This window comes from Lissotriton helveticus, chromosome 9 (assembly GCF_964261635.1).
Source record: "Lissotriton helveticus chromosome 9, aLisHel1.1, whole genome shotgun sequence".
In the NCBI taxonomy this organism is placed as follows: Eukaryota; Metazoa; Chordata; class Amphibia; order Caudata; family Salamandridae; genus Lissotriton; species Lissotriton helveticus.
In genome coordinates this window covers 137,361,933-137,387,190 of record NC_136070.1, presented here as the reverse complement: position 1 = coordinate 137,387,190, position 25,258 = coordinate 137,361,933, and the positions used below count along the sequence as shown (strand labels likewise).

General features: G+C 41.5%; 1 protein-coding gene across 2 annotated transcripts in view; it reads right to left on the bottom strand.

Moving 5' to 3' along the window:
• Nucleotides 1–25,258, bottom strand: part of SPTBN5 (spectrin beta, non-erythrocytic 5) — a 2,054,098-nt gene that overhangs the window by 1,340,694 nt on the left and 688,146 nt on the right. For both annotated transcript variants that reach the window (XM_078659643.1, XM_078659644.1), the window contains exon 29: nt 8,162–8,325. In XM_078659643.1, the coding sequence (XP_078515769.1) occupies nt 8,162–8,325 (164 nt within the window). The remainder of the gene's footprint in view (nt 1–8,161; nt 8,326–25,258) is intronic.

Genomic DNA, 25,258 nt, shown 5'->3' with positions numbered 1-25,258 from the left:
TTGCAACTACCTACCTACCTGCCATTGAAACGCTGCCGTGTGGGGAACGGCTCTTCACTGTACTCCCACCGCCACTTGTGTTTGCATTGCCGCCGTGAGGGGAACGGCCAACGAAGTCGCGTAAGACCACACCGCCGCATGGACTCCATTTCCCATCAGCCCCGGCGGGTGTGGAGCGACCAACGTGACGCCGTACTCAGAGCGCCCCATAAGAGGGAGGCGCGCCGAGCGCTTGGTGTGCTCGTTGCAACTACCTACCTACCTGCCATTGAAACGCTGCCGTGTGGGGAATGGCTCTTCACTGTACTACCGCCGCCACTTGTGTTTGCATTGCCGCCGTGAGGGGAACGGCCAACGAAGTCGCGTAAGACCACACCGCCGCAGGGACTTCATTTCCCATCAGCCCCGGCGGGTGTGGAGCGACCAACGTGACGCCGTACTCAGAGCGCCCCATAAGAGGGAGGGGCACCTCTCGCCCCGCGAGTCACGCGCGGGAGCGCCCGGGATAAGCCCGGGACAAGGGCAGGACAGTCTGTGACAGTCCGGGACTGGCTGAGACTGGACTGGGCCAGGTACGCTGCCCAAATCATCATCATTCGTGAGTTCTTACCTTTGATTATATCCTCTGCTGCGATTATTGGTAATTATTCCTGGGCAACCTTATTAGTAACACGGCACCTACCTGTTTCATTGTACGGTGTCATTTGGGGGGAAATATTGTTATTATCACCTAACATGTCGAAATCAAAAACACCCCAAGCTGTTAATACTCTTGATAATTACCTAGTCCAGGTTGTTGCGAAAATAAATAATGATACGAGATCCTCCTTGGGCTTGAGCCTTTCCCCTTCATTGCCATCAATTGAAAATGTGCCTTCTGACATACCTGATCTTGATACTAGCAATGAGGTTTTCCAGCAGACCAACCACGAGAGTAATTCATTAACCCAGCTAATAGTAGCTCTAGCTGAGTCAGATGCTGAGAGCATACCCGATGAAGAAATAGTATTGTTAGAAGATGAGCCCCCAGTACCGGTACCAGCTCCAAGAGCTGCTAAGGGAGGGGGAAAAGAGTCTCCCGAAACGGGGTGGCCTCCGTTCAAGTAAAAAACGCCCAGATACCTCTCCACCCAAAAGAGTTGGAGAAGATGAGAGGGGTACTTCTGGGGGGAAGTTATTACTGGACGAAGATCAATTTAAGAAATTAGTAAACGCCCTAGACACTAAAATCAAGATCATAACTAAACCTCTTCTAACCAAAATTGACCATCTAACTGAAGAGGTGAATAGGTTAGGGGGACTCCTGCAAAAAACATTGAAGGAAGTGGCAAATATCCCCAAACAAGAGATGCGCAGAGTTGAGACAAAAAAAACCCAGACAGCCCCCAGGCCAGAACCTTTGGATAATACACCCCTTATTTCTGCGTCGAGCAATGATTCGGGAGGGGGGTCTCCGGGGGACTGGGTGCAAACAATGGGGCCTATGAATGGCTGGGGCAAAGGGACAGGCCTATAGAGTGCAACACAGAGAAGGGACCAGTAGAACTAATTGTAGAGGCTTCTCCCCTAGTATTGATTCTGGCTAATGTCCCTCACTTGGAATCAGGGCAAGTAGAGAATCCATCCTCCCTAATTAATAAATCCTTGCATTGGCTATCACGGAATATGGCCTTCTCTCCGGGGGGTATGGACCAGCTGGCACAAGAGGTAGTTAAGGCAAGAAGAGTAGAATGGATCGGGGGTGGTAATAAAAAATTTAGAGGGGACTGTGTGGTGTTAGACTTCTCAGACCCAGAAGTGTTGCCAAACATTTTGGCAAACATATATCCTCCCCAGCGCAGATCCACTGAGATAGTTCCTCTAACACTAGACTTTTTCTATGCTAGGAAAGGTAATACTCTAAATCCCACAGTATTGAGAACAAAATGGAACACTGTGGTAAGGAAGGGAAAGTCCTTGGGTACAAAAAGTAATTGGGGTATGTCTTTGGAAAACAGATACTCTGCCCTATCTGACCTCAATGAGTGTGACTGACTGAATGGGCCGGAGAGTGCTGCCCAAGATAGAATAGTCGGTACGCCAATTGGTGAGATTGACATTGCTGAGAAGAGAGTAACTGAATATAGTTTGTTTGTTGTCACCAATCCTCATAACGGGAGCATATATTCTCGGAATAGGTTTCAGCCTGGCATTACAGGGCATTCGGCTCTTACCCCCTGTTACACTGACAATTCCAGGGCAAGCAGCTCCTCACCTAATCTGGCCCAACCCCCCTACATCCAAAATGTATTGCCATCTCAAGTGAGGGTTAGTCCAGTTAAGGAAGGTCTTAAACTTTTATCATGGAATTTGGCTGGAATTTCGAATAAATTAGTGTCCCCAGAATGGTGCGAATTTATTGAGCTTCATGATGTAATCATGTTCCAGGAAACCTGGGCAGTTATCCCTGCCTATCGGCAGGGGTTCCTAAATTTCTTTGTCCCTGCAAAAAAGAATCCCAAAGGGCGGCCCTCAGGGGGGTTAATTATATGGGTACGCCAATCATTGCAATGCACTATTAGAGCAAGATCGGTTAATAACTGTGATATATTGCCAGTTGTGATCACCTGGGCTGATGGCCACGAGATGGCCCTCTACAATATATACGCCAGGGGAGTAGCAGGGGGTAAAGCTTCAGAGGTGGTAGCTGCATTAGACAATGATCTGGAACACCTCTCACCGAATATTACAATTTTGGTGGGGGGAGACATGAATACCACATTCGAACCATTGGGCCAGGAGGATAGTGAAATGTCCCAAGAGGAGGATACTAAATGGGGAGTCCCTCAATTAGATTTGCCCGCGATAAAGAAATGGCCCGAGGTGGCAGTACAGTTAGAGAGTATGTGTTTGGCCCGGGGCCTGAGGGCAGCAAATGGACGTACCCCGTCCAACCAACGGGGGCCCATACCTTTGACAATACAAGGGCAAGTAGTCGGATAGATTACATCCTTGTAGATGTCAGAGACTGGCACAAGCTAGTAGACATGAGGGTTACATCTAGATTGGAGAGTGACCACAACCCATTGTGTTTGCTCTTCCAATTAAACCAAGGAGCAATTTAATTTAATTTAATTTAATTGTGGGTTTATATAGCGCTAGAATCAACTCCCGGAGGAGTATCTCCGCGCTTCGACCGCTGGGGAACCCGTCCTGGCTCACCCTGAGAGATGGTCCCTAATGGGTATCTCTAAGGTGCGACCAAGCATCCCCGGCGGTCTGGGGGGCCGTTGTGAAGATGAGGCAAGCTAATGCCCAGAGTTGCCGAGTGTGGTCCCTGACTGGAGTAGGCACCGAGGCGAGAATTATCGAGCCCGCTGACCCTGGTCCACGACCCTGCCGCGTCGGGAATCGAACCCTGGTCCCGGGCCGTCCTCTGCTTACGGGTCTGCCGCCTCTAACCAGTGAGCCACACCACTCCGCAATAGTGCCAAGTTTAGGAATGGGCGTTACGCCCCTGGACATTATCTCCACCAATAATCAACGCCATGTTAAATGGGCAATATTGTTAGATAAGCCAGAGAAAATGCAAGATTTAAAGGCGGCTGTGGCGAGTGAGATTAGTAGCTTGCAGGATCGTGGTAATGAGCCCAATTTTAACAAACTAATTGAAGAGTCACACCCCAAGTTTTTTTCAAAAATACAGGGGTTCTTTTTAAAACAAGTTAATCAAAAAAAGGGTGCACATCCCCCAACAAAGAAAGGATGGTATGATCAATCCTGTAGAAGAGCACGCCAGGAACTCAGCTTAGTGCTGAGGATCAAAAGTAGAGAAGGTGTGCTGAAGGCCAGGGATGATTATAGAAAAGCACAAGCTAGGGCAAAAAGGCTGTGGGATGAAAATCAATGGCTGGATTTAAAAAAGGCCTGCGCAGCCAAGCAGCAAAAATAGTTTTGGGCAATCATAAAATGGGATAGGGGTGGAATAGCGGAATGCCCAAAAAACCACGTGGCAAAGGAATCCTGGATTGATTTTTTCAAGCCACAATATGCTTGTAGTTTGCCCCTCGGGCTTCACCCTTCCCCCCTATGGCATTTTATAAAGATGAAGTGTTTACACTGGGGGATGTAAATGTAGCACTGGACGGGGTGACAAGAGTGAAGGCCCCAGGAATTGATGGAATACCGGCCGATGTATTTCTATGTGACCGGGCTAACTGGTGCCAATATTTTGTTTGGCTTGCGAATTCCAAGCACAAGGAGCCTTGATACCTGCCTCGTGGAAGGGAGCGGAGATCATTCCAGTTTTTAAAAAAGGGGATAAGGCTTTACCAAGTAATTATAGACCCATCAGCCTTATTGACTCTGCACAAAAACTGATGGGTAGAATGATACAAAATAAAATACAAGCCTGGATAGATGATAAGGATGTTCTTTCCCCGTACCAAGCTGGTTTCCGCCCCCTAACTAGCTCTATCGTCCAGGTATTCCATTTTTTAACTCTTTACTGGAAAAATGTGACCCTGGCAAATGGCCCATTGTATGCCGTTTTTGTTGACCTAAAGTCAGCATTTGCCTCGTCAAAAACTATGGACTGTCCTTAGTGAGCTTGGAATTAGCCCCGAATTATTGACATTACTAGTCCGTATGCACGAAAACAACTACGCCAGGATTAGGTGGGGGACCCAGGGCGAGGTCACTGACTCTTTCCCCGTAGAGCGTGGGGTGAGACAGGGATGTGTCCTGGCTCCCACCTTATTCTCCCTTTACATCAACAGCGTAGTGGACTATTTAAAGAAATCACCAACTGATGCCCCAATACTTGACGGGGTGCGGGTCCCAGTATTAATGTTTGCTGATGACACACTTCTGGTCTCGCGAACCCCTAGTGGCTTACAAAAGACAATTAATGCATTTGGGGATTTCTGTCGGATTCGGGGCTTGGAACTAAACACCACAAAGACCAAGTTTATGAACATGAATCCTGCAAAACAATTCAGGGGCACAATAAACTTTAATGGGGCAGCGTTAGAAGAGGTGGATGCCTTTACGTACCTTGGTATTTCCTTACAGGGCAATATGAATTGGAAATCTCACATTGATTCGGTGGTCTTAAAGTTCCACCAGCTTTCTGGGGCCATAGCACTAAAACACAAATCTTCATTAACAAAACCTATTCATCCTGTCCTGGAGATTTAAAGTATGAAAGTGCTGGGTGCAGAGCTGTGGGGTTTCGCCAATGTGAGTGTGCTGTCAACTGCAGAGAATAAATTCTTACGCCGATTGGTTGGAGTCCCGCAGAGCACTCCATCGATCCCACTTTTATATGACCTAGGGAGGAAAAAGATTGAGGATTTGGCTCGGCTGCGCCCACTGTTATTTTGGAGGCGCATAAAGACAACACCTGAACTGGGCCACTATGCATCCGCACTCATGGACATTATCAGTTCAGACCGATTCCACAAAATAACTTGGCTCAATGAAATCAGGAACTTATTACAAAAACTGCATTTAGACCACTTATGGACTATCACTGACCCTACAGCCTTTCCATCTAAGGTGTTGTTGAAGAAAATGTACTGGGACATGGTACACCAATCTGTTTTGACTTCCAATCAGCCGTCTATGTTGACATTTCAGTATGTGGAGTCCAAAATAGCCCCAACTTGCGAACAATACTGGGATTTGATCACAAAACCCTTGGACATAAAGCTGTATTTTCAGTTCAGAGTTGGTTGCCTACCTCTAAATGCTTTCACTTTAAAATGGTCACCCAGTAATGTTAATACGTATTGCCATTGCAAGGTCTATTCTGAGGACATTCCACATTTTTTGTTTGTATGTCCCCTTTATGCCGCACCAAGAAATAGATGGTTAAAACCAGTGTGCAAGAATCTGGGGATAAGAAGATACCAAGAAGCACTTAGAATCTTAAGAGCAAATTGCTCACCTTGTCTTGCAATTGCTCTAGCTAAATACTTGGGTTGGGCATGGATTATTCGCACCCGCACTTTAACTTCAATGAAATGTGATTGATGAACAGTATTATGTTTTTAGCTGGTTTTATTATCATGTGTACTAGGTATAGTGACTCTGTATTTTTAGCTGTAAAATCTTCTTTTTAAAGCATGAATTTGCCAGCATTCTGTATTTAATGTGTATTTTAAACTGATTGTAACTTAGTATAGTATTTATTCATGTTTAGATTAGGGTGAAAATGCTTTTATGACCATGCTGTCGAATAAAGCTTTGAAACTTGACTTGAAATACTTCTCCCTACCGGAGTGGGTAATGGAAGAGGGAGAAGGAACAATAAACGCTTTGTGTCTGTGGTAGAATTTCCACCTTGTGCTGGCTGTTGAGAGGCTTTTCCCCTAGGCTGCCTTTGCTGCTGGGTATAGGGGTTTCTGTTGTTGTTGCTGTCACTCTTGATGCCATGAAGGGGTTTGAACCCTCTGAGGGTAGTATCACCTCTGGTAAGGCCTAAATAAATTATTTTCTTTGTTCCTTGGGCCTCTCTAGGCCGACCGCCTTCAGGATGTCCAGTTCAGCTTTCATTTGAGCCACTTCATTGTCCAGGTGGCTGCCAAAAAGGGTAGAACCAGAAAATGGCAGATTTAAGATCCATTATTGTGATTTCCGCTTCAAAGATGTGCGACGGAGCCAAGCATGTCTGCAGAGGGCACACCATGGCAATATTCATGAACTGCTAGGACAGGGGAATCAGCAGCCTCACTTATTATCTGGTTTGAGACCATCAATCCCTCATACACTATTTCTAGGAAATCCTCCTGTTTGTCTCTGTGCAGATCTTTGGCAAACTTCTGGACAGATTCCCACAATGCTCATCTGAGAAGAGCAGCTGCACTTGCTGCTTTAATGGAAGTGACAGCAGTGCCGCATGCTTTGAGACCCACCTCCTTATCTGGTGAAACTGAGGAGGCAGGAGTAGTAGCATGGTGTTTTCTTCACTGCTAGTATGACTACAGAGTCTGGAGGAGAGTCGAACGCAGAAAGAGTGGATGCTGCTCAAGAGGTCTGTACCTCTTTTGCAGCCTCGAGGGAGCAGACTTGGCTGAGGCCGGCATCAAAAAGAGTCCCATGGCCAGTTCTAAGAGGACTGGTACTAGAGGAAGGAGTGGTCTGGACGCTGTGCATTGGTGAAGCAGCTCAAATATCACTGATGTCAAAGGTGTAGGCACCAACATGTGGATATTGAATTTTGCTTTACTTCTCACTAAGACCTCATGAAAGGTGGTAATATCGTCTACCGGGGAGACTCTTTGTAGTGGAGAGTCTGTAAGGGGAGGCGGGTAGCATCCACTAGATGTGGCAGGTGAATACCTGGAGTGATGGTGAGATCGTGACCCTGATCTGGATCTATGTGATCGGCGGTGATGATGATGCCGCCTTGACAACAAATTTTGTGACCTATGGTGGCTGTGGTGAGAACGATGGTGCATTCTGGAATGCAATCTTGGCCTTGGACGAGGTGGATCCGGAATAGGTGTTGACGCAGTTGGAATTGGTGCTGAAGGTAGAGGAGGTGACCAAAGTGCTGAAGGCGGAGTGGAGGAGCTGGAGTAGGTGAAGGACATGCTGGCAAGACTATGGGTGTAGATGGAGAGTACATCCTGGAATAGTCAGACCCTTGTGACAAAGAAATGCATCTTCTCTTCCTTTGGCATATCCTGGACCTCGACATGCTCCTTGATGTTGACCACCACTATATTTTGGCATGTGTACGTGTTTTGCTTTGAATATGACAAAAGTGTGTTGAAGGAAAAAATGGTTTTACTGAATGTCATCTATTTTTTATATAATATATACAGATCATTATGAAAGGGTGAGCCATCATGCATTCTAGTTCCAAGTCATCGACATTCCCTGGATTACAAGACATTGCATGCCTTTTGTGCTGACAAACACATAATTAGACATTACAAATTTGAAAAGAAAATCAAGTAGGATGTTATAGGCTTCATTTGGCAGGTAAAGTAGGGGGAATTAAAGCACTCAATGAAACCTAATTTTATAAATCTATTTGCAGAACCAAAACATGTGATCCACTGCAGACTTAGGTGTTGCCTGTGGTTGCTAGTCAATCTTATCTATAGTTGATGGAGAATTGAAGATAGTTGAACTGCAATAGACCTGCCCCTCTCTTGCTTGCCTCACTTACCTCACGGCAGCACAATCCTGTAGATCATGGAGCAAGGAGTGAACCCTCTCCTGTGGTCCATCCACCTCATTGTAGTTAACAGATCCATGAAGTAGAAGAGCCTGGCCAGCCTCCTCGAGCTGTTTTGCAAGATTCTGATAAACCTCAATTTCACGCTCTGTAGCCTATAAAAGAATAAAGCAAAATGGCAGCAATAGAACCCAGTGATAAGGATTATCCATAATATGATAAAAGGCATTTTCAGAAAAAGGAAGTGTGTGCCAATGGTAAGAGAAGATAAAAGATACTTTAAGTATATAAATTAGCTTTGGAAGCTAAGTAATCAATGGATTTTGGAAATCAGTCTGCTCAGAAAAATACAGTACCCAAAAGAAGGTTCCAAAAACTGGATGTCGTAGTCATTACTAAAGTATAACTTAAATCTTTCAAAAGACTTTGATCAACACAATAGCCAAAAACTTCACAGCCTGTTCACTCAAAGTGATAAAATATCAAGTTAACTGACTAGTGACTGACTCCTATGGACATCAATTCACTAAAATGCGAGATGTAGCGGACGTGGCTTTATGCACTCTTTAACCCTAGGATCATCACAACGTTCATCCCTTGTCCCATACTGCATCATCGGCCCCCTGTCTGCTGCTGAGGGGTTTGCGGAAGGACGATGAGTGAAAACTCAGACAGTAAATTGGGCTCAAGAGCCCTGATACCTGTTCCTGCTGCTGCCTTTGTGCTACTGACATCTTAAGTGGGAATGGAAGTCCTGGGGATATTAAAGGGTAAAACGGAAGTAGTTGGCAATCATCTTGTATTTCCTATGTTGTCAGTATGGGAGCCTTTGCAATGTAACCTAATGGGCTTCTTCGGACACTAAAACCTGCCCCTATAATTTCATTTCATCTAAAACTATGCTGACTATCTATGAGACTTAATATGAGCACAGAGGCTTAAACAAACCGGGGTCATATTAGATAACCAAGAAGGGATCAAGCAAGGGAATTCACTTTCCTGGATGCATTAATTCAAACATATGCAAATCACATGGAAACAGGTAATCCCTCCCTACAATACTGCCTACTCAAATTCACTAGTCTACAGTGATGCATTTGATACGTACCTAGATACTTTGATACATACCTAAACCGATTATGAGACTTCTTGAGTAAAATATGAATAAACGTATACTAATCACATGTTGAAAAGACATGAAAAATAACTGTGAAAAAATGTGGTTACTGCATCGTAAAAGCATGCAAATAAATTGTAGGATTGATGAAATCATAAACATTCTATAATATAGGTTAATATTTTATTTACCAGCTTTAGTTGTTAATTCAACATGTATGAAAAAGGTAAAGTGATATACTCATGTGTTATAAAACTTTTAATTATCGTTATTGAACTAGTAATGTGTGTAGAGAATTAATTAAATCTAATCTGATTTAGATAATTTTACGTGTGATATTGAAGGCAGTCATTCTCAATTTCATCATTTGCATACGTGAAATTGTGCACCGAATGTGAAAAGAGAAAAACTAGTGTTGCATACCCATATTTAGCGCAATTGCTCTGAAACCTTAATATTATGATCTTCATATATGTACTAATGTAAAAAATGTGAAACTATATTAAGATATTATGATTTGAAATAATTTTACTCGTTAGTACTTTGAAAATGCAGTAATATGCCATAGTTAGATGTGATCTTTGCAATTCCACAAATAATACATTCTGAGTGCTTATAAGTTGGAAGGATTTTAGAATAGTGATCCCCCCTATGAAATGCATATTTCCATTACTTTATATTCTACATATTTTAACCTAACTTTTTTATAGGCCTGCATGTTTTTTCTCCAACTTTACTTTGTCATACACTTGCTAGAAGTCTCCTTAAACTTTCAATGTGAAGCGAAAAAGAGTCTTATTTGGAGAGTTCTCACTAGCTTATACGGACTATTTGCAACAAAAGTTGTTACTTTGGGAACATCTGCTAGGGGAAACTGTCCTCCTAAACTCACTAGTGTGCCTGTTGCTAAAGGGTCTTTGTTTGGAGGTTTACATAAACCGGATGATCTGACAAATTACGTGATCTGCACTACCTCTTCGTATAATTAGTTTCTTCCTTTATGTCAAATGACAACCATCCGACATGAACTAACCAAAAGACTGAGGGGTCTGTCATGAAGAGGTGACCAAGTAGGTGTCACCACCAGAACTGAGGATTATAATATACATTGATTTGAAGGAGACTGTCGAACAGACTGATTTATCAGCTCACTTTGGTTTCCTAATCTGAACCAAACCTGATCCCACAGATTGCCTTTTGGGAACTTTTGCGGACTCTGTGTGCTTCCTTTAGGACTGACGCATACGCTGTGTGCCCCATTTGTGGACTCCTTCTTGATTGGACACTGCCCATGAGCTGTTGTGGCTCATGTTCTTGGTGAACTTTCCAAATCTCCTTTTTACTCATGGCAAGCCTAAACTAATTAGATTGTCCTGTACTCTTTATATTCTAAATATTTATAAATGATGCACTACCCTTTGAATAACTTTGATAAATGTTACTTTCAACTAAATCAACTTTTCTCCTTAAGTTGATTATGCTTTTCAATTGATTTATTAATGACAGAGAAATATCAGAATAGAGAATGCTCAAATCATCAGGTACTTTTTTTTTATTTTTTTTTATTTTTATTGGTTCAGTTCAAAGCCACACAAAACAGACAGATTGCTAGAGCAGGTACACAATCAAAAATACTCAAAGAGTAAAAAACAGTATCTAAGCATGTTGTATAAGCAGCGATATCATCATATTAACCAAAAGAATGAAAGAAAACAATCATTTTTTTTTATGAATCCAAATGATCTATCATTGCCTGCCAAATTTTATACCCTTTTTGTATTTTCCTAACTGATTTAATCCGATAAAGATTACATTCTAAATAAAAAACATGGTAAAACTTTGCTCGCCACATTTCATATATAGGTGTTTCTGGCTTCAACCACATTGAAGATATACATAGGCGAGCTACCGCCATAGCCATAAATACAACATATCTGTTATTTTGATACGCTGGAAACAAATTATTATCATTAGATAAACCAAAAATAATCATCTCTCTTGAGATTGTAACATCACACTTTGTAATAAAAGGCAGAAATGTTTCTATAGATATAAAGAAAGGTTTTAACACAGGGCAGTCTGAAAATATATGTACAATATCTGCCTGATCAGATTGGCACCTATAGCATTTCCCATTATTAGCGTTACCCCATTTCATCATTTTAAGCGGCGTATGATAAAGGTTAAATAAAGTTTTATAATGCTGTGAATATAAATTGGCAGACAAAATAATTTTAGCAGCTATATTAATTGACTCTTGAAAGGGCACAGCCAATGTACCCAAGCTATTACACCATTTGGATTCCTGCATTCCCATATCATCCTGTTGTAAATTCACCAGATGATTGTATAGAGTCCCAATACGTGATGGTTTTTTAAGTATTTCAATAAGGTCATTATGACACAACGGTAGAGCATTTGGGTGTTTAAGAATAAAATCACGTATTTGTAGATACTTAAAAAAGTCATGTTGGGAAAGACTATATATATCTTTTAACTCCTGAAAAGAATCGATTGTACCATCTTTAACAATATTGCCTATAGCTATTATGCCTTTTCCCCCCCATGTACACATAGTATGATCCCAAAATATTGGCGGAAACAATTCTATAGAATTACATGGAGTATAGAAATTAATACGACCAAGGGAGATAAGCTTCCGTATAGACCGCCATCCTTTAAATGCAGACAATACCAATTTAAATCTGGTTCTTTTATAATAGCTGGGTTCTAAAAAATGAAGCAGCATTTGACAAGATTGTGGGCCAAGTAAAAGAGAAAAATATCAGGGCTCTCATACATAGGCGGAGTTCCACCAATCGCAAAATACCTAATATTCTGCATAAGACACGCCAAATAATATAATGCAAAGTTTGGAACTCCCCAACCCCCACGTAATATTGGTAATGACATAAATTTAGACGCCCTACGCGCAGATTTCCAACCCCATAAAAATCTATCAGCTATAGATTGTAATTTCCTCTGTTGTAATACGGGTATCTCCAATGGTACAGCACGGAAATAATATAAAACTTTTGGCAAAATGGACACTTTTAAAACATTACGTCTCCCAACCAATGATAAATGTAGGCACTCAATTTTCTCGAGTTGATTTCTAACCGATTGCAATATATCTGACCAGTTCACCATGACTAACTCTTGTAGCGATAGTCTAATTTTAATGCCCAGGTATTTAGCCTCTGGGGTAACCCGATTGTCATTAGGGCAAAGTCCTGGTGAGCATATAACCTGTGTTTTCTGGATATTGAGTTTATACCCTGACACATTACCAAATTCACGAGTCAGGTTTTCGATTTCACATAATGCAGATTCTGGATCCGATGTTATAATCGCAACATCGTCAGCGTAGGCTAACACTCGTACATTATCCCCGGGTAAAACCATAGATTGTATGTGTGTAGATGACATCAGCATTTTTAAAAGTGGTTCTATGTACATGGCAAATAGTAATGGTGAACATGGGCACCCCTGCTGTGTGCCCCGAGTGATGTTAACTACTTTTGATTCTTGGCCTGACAAGCATATCTTGGCCCTGGGATGTCTATATATGACTTGTAAAGCAAATATAAATCGTGGTCCAAACCCCATACCCCATTTTCCCCAAGATCGCCCATAGGAATGCCCATGCAACGCGATCAAACGCTTTTTTGGCGTCTAAGAGCACCAAACCAACATTTGTATGATTTGCAGTAGCATAATCTAAAGTTACAATAACACGATGTATGTGATTGATCGTGCCACGACCGGGAAGAAAGCCATGCTGTTGTTCAGAGACAAGTGCCGGCACGACTTGAATCAACTGGTTCGCAAGAATTTTGGAATATAGTTTCGCATCTACATTAATGAGTGAAATAGGTCGATATGACCAAGGAAGATGCGAAGGCTTATTTTTCTTTTTAAACACAATTATACTAGCGTCGTCCCATGATGGAGGGGGATTTCCATTTTGGGCATCTAAAAACGTTGCCAACATATCAGCTTTAATAATAGGGAACAGGGTATGGTATATCTCTAAAGGAAGTTTATCGGGACCAATAGCCTTCCCCAGAGCCAATTCTTTAAGGGCACTTTCAAGTTCTTGCATTGTAATTGACAGCTCTAAATCTTCTTTAAGCACGAGGTCTAATTGAGGTAAGTCAAGTCTATCTATATATTGATCAATTAAATCAATAGAAAAATGTTCATGAGTATAAAGATCTGTATAATAATCATCAAATCAAATCATCAGGTACTAACGTTATTGTTTTGTATTGCTTTAACAGAACTTTTGATTTGCATGATTTTTAGTCCAGCTATATTTCTTTAGAAGGTTCGGGCTAGCACTAATAATTCTGTATCTATATAGTCTGGTATTGAAAGTCACATATATTAACTTAATTTTTAATTTGTGAATTAGATATCCGATCCCTGATCTTTATTGGATATCAAGATGTTAGGTCTCCTTTATCCAACCCCTCAGAGGCACAATACAAGATCCATCACGGTATCAAGTGAAAGTCAGAGGACTAAGTCATATGATAGAGTTATATGTTAATAAGAAACTAATTGTTAAGAAAAAAGGGGCCCAGTATCCACTGCAACAATAATCTGGTAGTACGTCAGATGGTTTTGTCCATTGATGTTCGGATATAAAGAGATCTTTACTGAGATCTCTTTTAGGATCCCTGTTTAGAAATTGCCAATCCCAGCCCAAGTCCAATGCTCTATATTCAGCTGAAGAAGATCGAGTACCAGTGGAGTGGAGTGAAGACGATTTGAAGGAGTGGTGTGAGTATCAAAAGGGTTGCGCGTCGCAAATGCTTAAGCTTAGATTGTGGTATTTTGAAATGGCTTTGTGATGATGCGAAGTAGTTAAAGTCCATGTTTAGGTGATGCGCTTTATGCAAGGAATACGTCAAGGGGTGGTCTCAGTGTGGCATACGCTGAGTACACTGTCTGATGTATCGAAGGTGCTGTTCGTGAGAGGTCTTCAACAGTACCACCAAGAGAAGGGAAATGTTTTCATGAGATTGAGGGTTACGGTTGTTACAATAGTTCTCAGTGCATGGGGAGTAATTGAGTCAGACCGCGCTGGTCGAGGTTTCATTTGAAGTGTTTGTTAAAGTAGATTAGATCATTGTATCTGGTGAGACGTCTTGTGTGAAAGGATCATTCATTTCTTTAGAGGAGCAGACAGTGTTATTGAAATAGTTTGGATTGTGTGAGAATTTGTTGCTTAGAAATACGCACTCAAAGGATTGTAAAGGAGGTGGTAACTGCTGGAAGGAGTGAAATTGACATCACAGTGTGCCGCACCAGTAGTGGCCGGTTGGTGTAACGCTGCACTGTGATAGGTTAACTACGTCATCGTGCTCCGCCTTGGTATTGCTTGTGAAAGATAAATAAGGAAGTGGAAGAGGAATCTAATTAGTGAGAAAAAATTAAAAACCAGAAGAATTTGGAAAGCTAAATGCAGGGAGATGTGCCTGTACCCATTACAGGAGCAGTACGGATATCACCTGAGGGTAAATCACCACAGCATATATTACAAGGAAGGGGACACCATACATGGACGTGGCTTGAAAATTGGATGAAATACACTGAGAATGATGGTCACTTAGCCTTTCCACAATATTGAACCTTTAATGTTAGAATTCTTGAAAATTTGTGGAGCCAATTATATGAGATCAAACCACCCCCCAGACCCAGATATGTTGAGGCCAGATGGGATGCACAACAAAAGGCTTGGAGAACTGACATAGCAGAAAGAACTAGAATGTATCCTGTACTAGTGGCAGTAAAAGAGGTTGGAGAGAAGCCAAAGGTAACAACAAAATACCTCCAAAAAAAATACCTCAAAGAGACAAAACACTAGTTCCAACTGGAGGTAGTGATAGTGAATTTGATTATGAATTTTTAAATGAATGATTGCTAAATCGTCCACCACCTTATAATGAGAGTCAGCCCCCAAATTTAACAAACTCATATCTTGGGAAAATGCTTGATGCACCTGCTGTGCCTATAGATCGAATTCCACACACGCCTATGGGAGGTAATGCTGAATTGTCAAACATTACTAATCAGAATGTTCAGAATGCACCAGACACACTAACTCTTCCAGCAACTATAGGTCCTGTAGTCCTGTTATATCAATCTGAGAACAGGGAAAGCCAGGTACACACTTTAGCTGTCACTACTGGGATAAATGGTCCAACCTCTACTCATGTTGATTTGAAACCAGGATAACCTACACAGATCCTGTTGGTTCCGACTCCTGCTGATGTTTCTAATGGAATGAATGCTGAGTATTCAGTACGACCTTATTCCTCAACAGGGAGGTCGAGGCAAGCTCAATCTTTCTACATACCCGAGAATGATGTGGTAACTCTATAATTAACTCCACAGGAAATGCCAGATTCAGATGTGTACCTCCTACATTTAACACCTATTGCTGGAAAGGAAGATTGGAATGGGGATTTATTTCTGAATACGCCAAAAGAACAACCAGGTCCCACTCCTTAAGAAATTGATGATTGGCTTACAGGTATTGACACTTAAGCTAATGGAAAAGGTGCAGGATATAAATAATGGAGCAAAATACCCTGGGAGTGAAAAAAACTAGATTCTTGGATGTGGCAAGACTAAAAGTAGAATTGGAAGAGCCCGGCCAGGATAAGTGCTTATCAGGAGGATGAATTACTGTTCATTTGTAGAGATATTACCAGACATGCTCGAAGAACTCATGAGAAATTGTCTGAATTGGCTCAGAAATATAGGGTAGATGCACAGAAATCCAAGGTGCTGCAGAAACCCTACAAAGTAGATTTCAGTGGCAGAGATATTGAAAACATGAGACCTTCAAGAATGAAATTTCAAGTTAAGGAATTCCTGGCTAGAGGTATTGACACTTAAGCTAATGGAAAAGGTGCAGGATATAAATAATGGAGCAGATACCCTGGGAGTGAAAAAAACGAGATCCTTGGATGTGGCAAGACTAAAAGTAGAATTGGAAGAGCCCGGCCAGGATAAGTGCTTATCAGGAGGATGAATTACTGTTCATTTGTAGAGATATTACCAGACATGCTCGAAGCACTCATGAGAAATTGTCTGAATTGGCTCAGAAATATAGGGTAGATGCACAGAAATCCAAGGTGCTGCAGAAACCCTACAAAGTAGGTTTCAGTGGCAGAGATATTGAAAACATGAGACCTTCAAGAATGAAATTTCAAGTTAAGGAATTCCTGGCTAGTCTTAGGAAGTGGGGAGAACTGGAAAAATGGGAAGGCCGGTGGGATAAGAAGAAGGATACAAAGAGAGTCATGATGCAGATGCTCCCAGCTATCGAAGACAATGGGGGTGAGGAAATAACGATGCTCCCTATGAGAGAAACACCTGCAGGAGGATATATGGATATCCCTTAGACTAGGCCAGACATTGTCCTTTACCAATGATTTTCTAAAATTGAGAGAAAATCCAGTTAAATGGTATAAACAGGTCACACGGTTTGTAAAGATTTCAAAGGTTTTGCTGAAGAATTTGGATACCCTATTTGACAATGTGGTTCCAAGTAATTTATGAGCTGAATGTAAAATAGCCGTTGATTTGCCTGACAAAGAATAAGATAGGAATGCTCCTACAGGAGCAACGTCTGCTGAGTTGATGAAGAAATATAATCAAGCCATCACCTATTTAAAAGGGAAAAATTCCCCTAAGAAATTGATTGTGTGAAAATAGAAATAGTTCAGACAACCCAAGAGTTGAAGGAAACAGTCCATGCCTACTATGAGAGATTGTTTCAGGCATCAAGCAGTACAGTGGCATGGGGAGTTTTCCGGAGAAGGATATGGGACATTTTGTTTATCAATTTATATACTGATTGAGACCCGAGATTAGCAACATGATTCAGCAGCATTTGATTTGTATGCAAGGGAAACCTGTATCCAAACCGTGGTACAATGACAATTTAAACACGAAACCCCGCAACTTCAGGGTAGCTGAACGTTCCTGGAAATCCAAACTCTCCTTGGACCAACTAAAACTCCTTAGAGATGTTAGAAACCTCCACAACAAATAAATCAAGAGCGCTAAAGCTGATTACTTCAGACATCAACTTGATCAAGCTGCTAACCGCCCCAAGAAACTTTTTGAATTGGTCAAACAGCAATCTGTGGTAGGTCCAAACCACTCTGACTCTGGAGGCAGGCCACCCTCATGCGACAAACTTCCTTCTTTCTTCACTGAGAAGTACAAAAGATCTTTTGACTGGGTGTGAGTGTTTGATTGATTCAGATGCTCCATCCATCACCACCCCCTTTTGTTTCTTCACTGAGAAAGCAAGACTCATCACCATTGATCTTGCCTCTAGGAAGGCTCTCCTTCCATCCTCTGGGTCCGCACCACCCCTTGACTGCTTAGAAAAGTGCAAACCTATCCGCCTGAACACTAAGAACAATGCTTCATGTGACACCTTTTCCCCATTCAGTGAAAAAGACATAAACAAGATTCTTCAGAATATCAACCCTTCTAACCACTTCAGTGAGCCGTTGCCCCCGGCCACCTTCAAAAAAATCAAGAATGTACTCATACCCACCTGGACAAAGATTGTAAACGCTTCTCTATCACAAGGCACGATCCCCGACTGCCTAAAAGCAGCTCAGGTGTCACCTATTCTAAAAAAAAAAACTAACGCAGATAAAGCTGACCTCAATAACTTCCGCCCTATCTCCAACATCCCCACCCTAGCCAAACTCCTAGAAAAATGCGTACAATCAAAACGTTGTGCTCACCTAGAGAATTTCCAGCTACTAGACCAGCATCAGTCTGGCTTTCGGAAGTGGCACAGTACTGAGTCGGCTCTCACTCACGTTATGGATGATCTTTTAAAAATGCTTGACTAAAATGATTCCTGCCTCCTAATTCTCCTTGACCTTTCCTCTGCATTGGACACAGTTAATCATGACAACCTCCTATCCATTCTGAAGAACAGGATGGGTTTCTCGGGTCAGGTGCTACAATGGTTCTCGTCCTTCCTCCACCACAGATCACAAAGAGTCAAGGCAAACCACTCCCTCTCCCAGCCCTATCCAGTACCCATGGGTGTCCCCCAAGGGTCAGCCCTATCTCTGACCCTCTCCAACCTTTTCTTGGAACCATTAGTTAACTCATTAAATTCCATGAACATTCTCTTCCATATGTATGCGGACGATAAGCAACTTTACTTGAAAATCTCATCCCCCGATAACATCATCTCACTCAACACTACCCTAACGTCTACTCAAAATTGGTTAACTGAGAACCATCTCCTGCTCAACACCTCCAAAACTGAGTTCCTTCTCATTTCTCCTCTGAATCACATCCCCAATCCTGATCTTTGGTTGAATCTCCTCACTACTTTCAACTGCACCCCTACCACCATAGACTCAGCCAAATCTTTCAGAATCACCCTGGACAAGCACCTGAATATGAAAAATCCCATCAGCAGTGTGTGTAATGGAGCTAATCACTTGATGAGGACTCTTAGAAATATCAAACCATTCCTTCCACCGTCTGATTTCAAGCAGGTGGTCCAAGCACTTGTCTTGCTGAGGCTAGACTACGGCAGTGCTATGCTCTGTTGCCTTCCCAGATACACTCTGGCTCCACAAAGGGAATCACTGAATGCTGCAGCTGGACTGGTTACAGGGACCAAACGAAATGAGCACATTTCCCCAGTCCTAAAATCTCTTAAATGGTTTCCCTACGAAGCTCGAATTCAGTTAGAGATTGCCATTCTGACGCACACAACCCTGATCTCAAAACTCCCAGGTACTTAGCACAAAAGCTTGAATTATCCTGTGGTGGTGGAGCCTCAAGAAAACTTTTCTCTTGAAACCACTCAACCTTAGCAAAAAGAGAACTTGTAACTGAGCCTTCGCCGGCGCTGCCCCAAGGATATGGAACTCTCCTCCACCGGAAGTACGCAGAATCTTCTCAACGACTGCTTTCAAACTGGAAGCTAAAGGATTCCTAAAGAATACATTTTTACCTTAATTGGGCTAGGCACACCTGCTCGAAGCCATTGATCCTACAAGCGTTGTACCATCATTTTGATGCTGCTCTTCTTTACCGCTTAGTGTGCACCCCTTCGTAACCCGTTATGTACCTGTTTATTGTATTGCTCTCCTTGACTCATTTGTCTTGCAATTATGCGATTATTCCTGTTTTCTTATTCTTACTTGATGTCGATATTGCATTCATGTCCTTCCTTCCATCCTTGTGTAAAAGCGCTCTGATATCCTTCGGGATTTTGTTTGTGCTATATAAAACTTTATAAATAAATAAATGATATCCTCTGGTATGTAAAATATTGTGGAAATGAGATAGAAATGAAGCATAGGCTCAAGAAGAAGTTGATGGTTGCACAAATGAAAGCTGTTCAGAAAAAAATAGAATGTAGCAGGTGTTGATCACATGCCTTCTGTCCAGGGAGGTTATCAGAAAAACCCTACAATGTGAGGGGTAGGTGGAGTTCAACAACAGGGTATGCAGCCACAAGGTGTAGAGGTCGGGGTGTTTCAAATGAAGCATTGAAAAAGACAAATTAATGTCACATATGCAGCATTAGAAGCGTGAATGTGGATTTAATCCAGTTAATCAGGGAAATGGAGGACAGAGTCAGAATGTTGCACATACACAATCATAGGGAAATGGCATGACACAGACTCAACAGGTTTAATGAATAGAATTACCAAAGGTAAAGCGCCCGCACTCCGTTGTATTTTAGAGTAGACACTGTGATAAAGGTAAATTGGTGCTGTTTGGTGACTCCTCCTGAGTAAGAGGATGGTTGAATCAATTCTGTAGCGTTATTCCAATCGTGAACAGCGTCCCCAAACGCACTCAGAACGACAAATTTTGAAAACAGGTGATTGACAATTTCGTTATAAGTTCATGCGAATATAATTTTATTGAATTTCGTTGAAAATATTTTATATTTCCATGATGTTATCTTCACATCAATAATTTTCACTAATTTACATTCCTTGCCCAATGCATTCCGGGCCCTTAGCCCTTCTTCAGGGGCTTCATGTTCTGTCAAGAAAGATATGCACAACTTCAAAATGAAGCAAACATACATACATAGTAAGACCATTTTAAAAAACCGGTTTATCATGCTGGCTGGTGTGGTGATGTCAACCTTATCTTCCCAATGGTGAACTTGGGAAACGAGAATGGCGAGAATCAATTAAAGAGTGAGTGTGAAAGTTTATAAAAGCTAAAACGAACAAAAAAAGTGTCAAATGAAAACGAGTGTCAGATATAGTGTCAAGGTCAGAGAGTTTTCGCGTCAACTTTGTGATGGAAAAATGCAAAAAAGCGGTGTAAGAGCACGTGACAAACAGTGTTATACCTTAGATTGACTGGTATAATACGTTCAAAATCGCAACTGGTAACGCGATATAAATATAAAAAACAAGCCAAGATTCTTGTATCTAAAATATGTACAAGGGAAACTGTTACTGTGGTGAAAATCACATCTAAAATCGGTGGTGATATGCGTTATGGAAGATCACACTTACGGGCATATAAAAGAAACGTTCGTGTCCCGGATATCCAAGGCAGGTCTTGTAATCTGCCAAACCGTAATGCGAGATGTTAATCAATGTGCCTTGAAGTTAGCATTCCATTGGATTAAGAGATTTAGGGAACGCGGCTTACCCCGAGTGTGCGGCGTGTACGCTCCTCCGGCGTGTTCAGTGTCTTCCGTGAAGAACCCGGAAGTCCGAAAAAGTTGCAGTGAAGTGACGTGTTAGAAAAGCGTGTGAATCGGCATAAACATGAACAAAATACTATCCGCACGGAAAAACCAAGTGAAAAGGTCTTCCTCAATCAGAATGAAAACGACGGGGTGAAAGACAAAAGTGAAAAAATTATATAGCATGCAACTGGCAGTGAATAAAAAATGTCAGGGAATGTAAAAACATGTACATGTAATCCAGGAGATCTCAAATTCGAAACAGGTAAACAGAAAATTTTAATTGAATTAAACAACCACTGTGCATGTCAACGAACATTAACGAATACATGAGTACTTGGGTGAATCAGATTGTCTCTATGACTTGTTTATGCGCAACATCAATAAACCCTGTTCCATAGAAATCGATGGTTTCATCTTTCAGTATCTGTAATCACAGAAAGCCATTAAAGCCCATCCGGTCATTGAGTCCTTTCGGGTGGACGATATTGAGAAGGTTGATCCAGAATATTTCGCGTCTTAAGAGGTGCTGTGAATTGTCTCTACCCGGGAGGATCTGTGGCTGTTTTACTACCAAAAAACGGATTTAGCTCAGAGTATGATTGTACGTGTTGCAATGGGATGCCAATGGTGACTTGGAACTTTTGGTACGAATGTTGCTTTTGTGTTTCGTCATTCTTGTTTTAATTTTTCGCACAGTTTTGCCCACATAGGCTAGCCCACATGGGCATTTGATCATGTAAATCAGATTCCGACTATCACTCTTAATTTGATGGTAGTTCCTCGACTCGGATGTTGGAATTCTTTGCCTTTTATGATGGCATTACAGTTTGTGCAATTATGGCACGGTAGAGTTACTTTGTATGAGTGTTGTTTCTGGTCATTCTTTTGGTTGAGTACTTCTTTGATGTTTTTACTACGTTGATATGCGAATGTGGGTGTGCTGGAAAATATCCCATTGAAATCATCCTACAAAGTTAATAGAGACCAATGTTTTAAGATGATTCTTTTGATTTGTTGGCTCTCTGTTGAGTATTTAGAGATGAAAACCATTCTCTGCTCCTCTTTGTGTTTGGCTTGCATTTTTAATAGACTGGTACAATCTAGTATTTGTACTTTTGATGCAGCCTCATCTAGGATACCTGTTGGGTAACCACGCTCACTGAATTTGGTCGTGATAGTTTGTATGCTGTCATTACAAGCTCTCTCAGTAGAAGAAATTATTTTTAATCTCAACATTTGAGAATAGGAAAGATGTTTCTTGAGTGAATGTTGGAGAAAACTTTGGAAATGTAATAGATTGTTTCTATCTGTGTTTTTGGTGTACACAGTGGTTTCCAATTTTCCGTTGGTGTGATGTATCACAACGTTCAGAAATGTTATTTGTCTTTTATCTATGGTGTGTGTGAAACCGATCCTTTCATTTATCTGGTTCAACTTTGAAAAAGCTGTGGTTAATTCTAGTTCAGTCCCTTTCCATAAAATGAAAATGTCGTCAATGGACCGTTGTACGAAAGGAGATTCTTCGACCATTCCTGATTGTTAAGGATGTTTTCCAGTTCAAAACGGTGCATAAAAATGTTCGCATACACGGGAGTCGCGCAATTTCCCATCGATGTTCCGGAAGATTGAATGAAGAATTCCTTGTTCCAACAAATATAGCTATTATAAAGGGTAAAATGAAGTAAATCCATAAGGAAGGTTTTAAAATCTTCATCCATGTCTTTCATTGCTAGAAAGGATTCAACTGCCTCTAATCTGAGGTTGTGGGGGATTGAAGTGTATAACGATTTAACATCGATGGTACACAAAATCATCTCTTCGGTGTATGTAGCTGCGTGGTACTCTAAAATTGTAAGAAAGTTGGTGGTATCCTTTATGTACACTGACATGGTTTGAACAATCGGTTGTAGATGTTTGTCTAAGTACTTTCCGATCGGCTCATGAATAGAATTAAGGGTAGACACTATAGGCCTACATGGTGGATGGGTAGGATGTTTATGCACTTTAGGGAGCATATAGATGTAAGGTAGTGCTGGATTTTGTTTAATCAAGAAATCCTTTTCTTTCTTTCCAATGGTTCCACAGCTCATTGTTTGGTCGATAATGGTGGTCAGTATTCTAGTGAATTCCGTTGTTGGATCCTGGTCAATTTTGTAATATGTGTTAGCATCAGACACATGTTTATTCACTCGGTCCTCGTAGTATTGTGTGTCCATGATGACAAGGGCTCCACCTTGGTCGGCCTGTCGTATTGTGATGTTGGAATTGTTTGCCAAATTCTTTAAGATCTGTTTTTCTTTGACTGAGAGATTCATAGATCTGGATTGGTGTTGTATGTAAATGGATTCAATATCTTTAGAAATTACTTTCTCGAAAGCATCTAAGGACCAAGAGCAAGTTTATACCACCCACCAGTCACAAAGTTTTAGATGCTTTCGAGAAAGTAATTTTTGTTTAGAGGTTTCTGTATACTGGATGATCTGACATATTATGTGATCTACACCACCTCTTCTCATAATTTGTTTCTTCCTTTATGTTGATTGACAACCATCCTATATAAACTGACCAACGCACTGAGTGGTCTGACACGATGAGGTGACTAAGGAGTGAAACTAGAGGATTATAATATATATTTATTTGAAGGAGAGTGATGAATGGACTGATTGATTGGCTCGCTCTGACTTTCCTGATCTGAACAAAACCTGATCCCAAAGACTGTCTTTTGGGAACTTTACTGGACTCCATGTGCTTCCTTTCAGACTGATGCATAGGCTGTGTGCACCATTCGTGGACTCTTTCTTGATGGGACACTACCCATGAGCTATTCTGGCTTATATTCTTGCTGAACTTTCCAAATCTCCTTTTTACTCATGGCAAGCCCAAACTAATTAGATTACCCTGTACTCTTTATATTCTAAATGTTTATTAATGATGCACTACCCTTTGAATATCTTTGATCAATTTTACTTTGAAATAAATCAGAGTCTATATTTATCATGACTTGTCTCCTTAAGTTGATTGTGCCTTCCAACTGCTTTATTAATGACAGGGAAAGATCAGTATAGAGAAAGCTCTATCATAATGTACTAATGTTACTGTTTTGTATTGCTTTAACAGTTTGCATGATTTTAGTTTGGCTAAATTTCTTTGGAATGTTTGGACTAGCAGTGATAATTTTTTATCTATATGGTCTGGGATTGAGAGTTAGATACATGAATTTAATTATTAATTTGTGAATCGGTTATCCAATTCTTGATCCTCGTTGGATATCCAGATGTTAGGTCTACAAATATCCAACCCCTCAGAGGCACAATACAAGATCCATCAGGGGATCAAGTGAGTGTTAGAGAAGTAAGTCATTTGAAAGTGAAATATAATATTAAGAAACTAATTGTTAAGTAAAAAGGGTCCCAGCATCAGCTGCAACAACAGTCTATTTGTGACATCACAGCTCATCTATAATTTGAAAATGCTACTTCCACCTACTGTAATGATTTATTACAGTGCACTATGATGTTGTAACGCCTGTTGCCACCGGAATGTGTGAACATCAACTCTCTGAGAAGAACATCAACAACAACCTACCTAATTAAATTGAAGGTTTGCGTTTCAGCTTATTTTCTATTTTTCTCTAGAAATGCCGTCACTGGCTGATGAGGAGTCATTCATGGCTCTATGTTTATTGCTTACATTCTACAGTCAACATTTATAGTAACTGAAAATACTTACGATATGTGTGTAACAAATTCTATGTCAGGAGCGGAGGCTTCTGATTAGGCTGTCACTTTCTCCTTTATTTTCTCCAGCAGCCATTAAAAAGGTATCAACACAACTCAACAAAACTACATTTCCCATGAACATCAGGGAAAATGGAAATAGAAAATGTCTCTGCAACTGTCCAATCCCAGTCCAGGGTTTCCCAATATCCTTCCCTGCTGGCACTCTATCCTCCTCTTTCTTCGCTGCTCCAGCAGCATACAGATGAGTGTTTTCCTTTTCTGACTAACTGTTTACTGTTTGCTGATTTATATGCTGAAGCGCTTAATATCGCGCTGCTTTAACGCACGGCGGTTTCTCCCCGGGGGGGGGGGTTGCCATAGCGTCTTTGTGCGTGAGCCGCGGGAGCGTTTTTCCGCTCCTTTTGCGGTGTGTTGTTCTGACAGGCTCTGTGCGCGGGCGGCCTCCCGCCGCTAGGGGACCGCGCTTGCCTCGCTGCCGCTCTGAGGGGCTTACC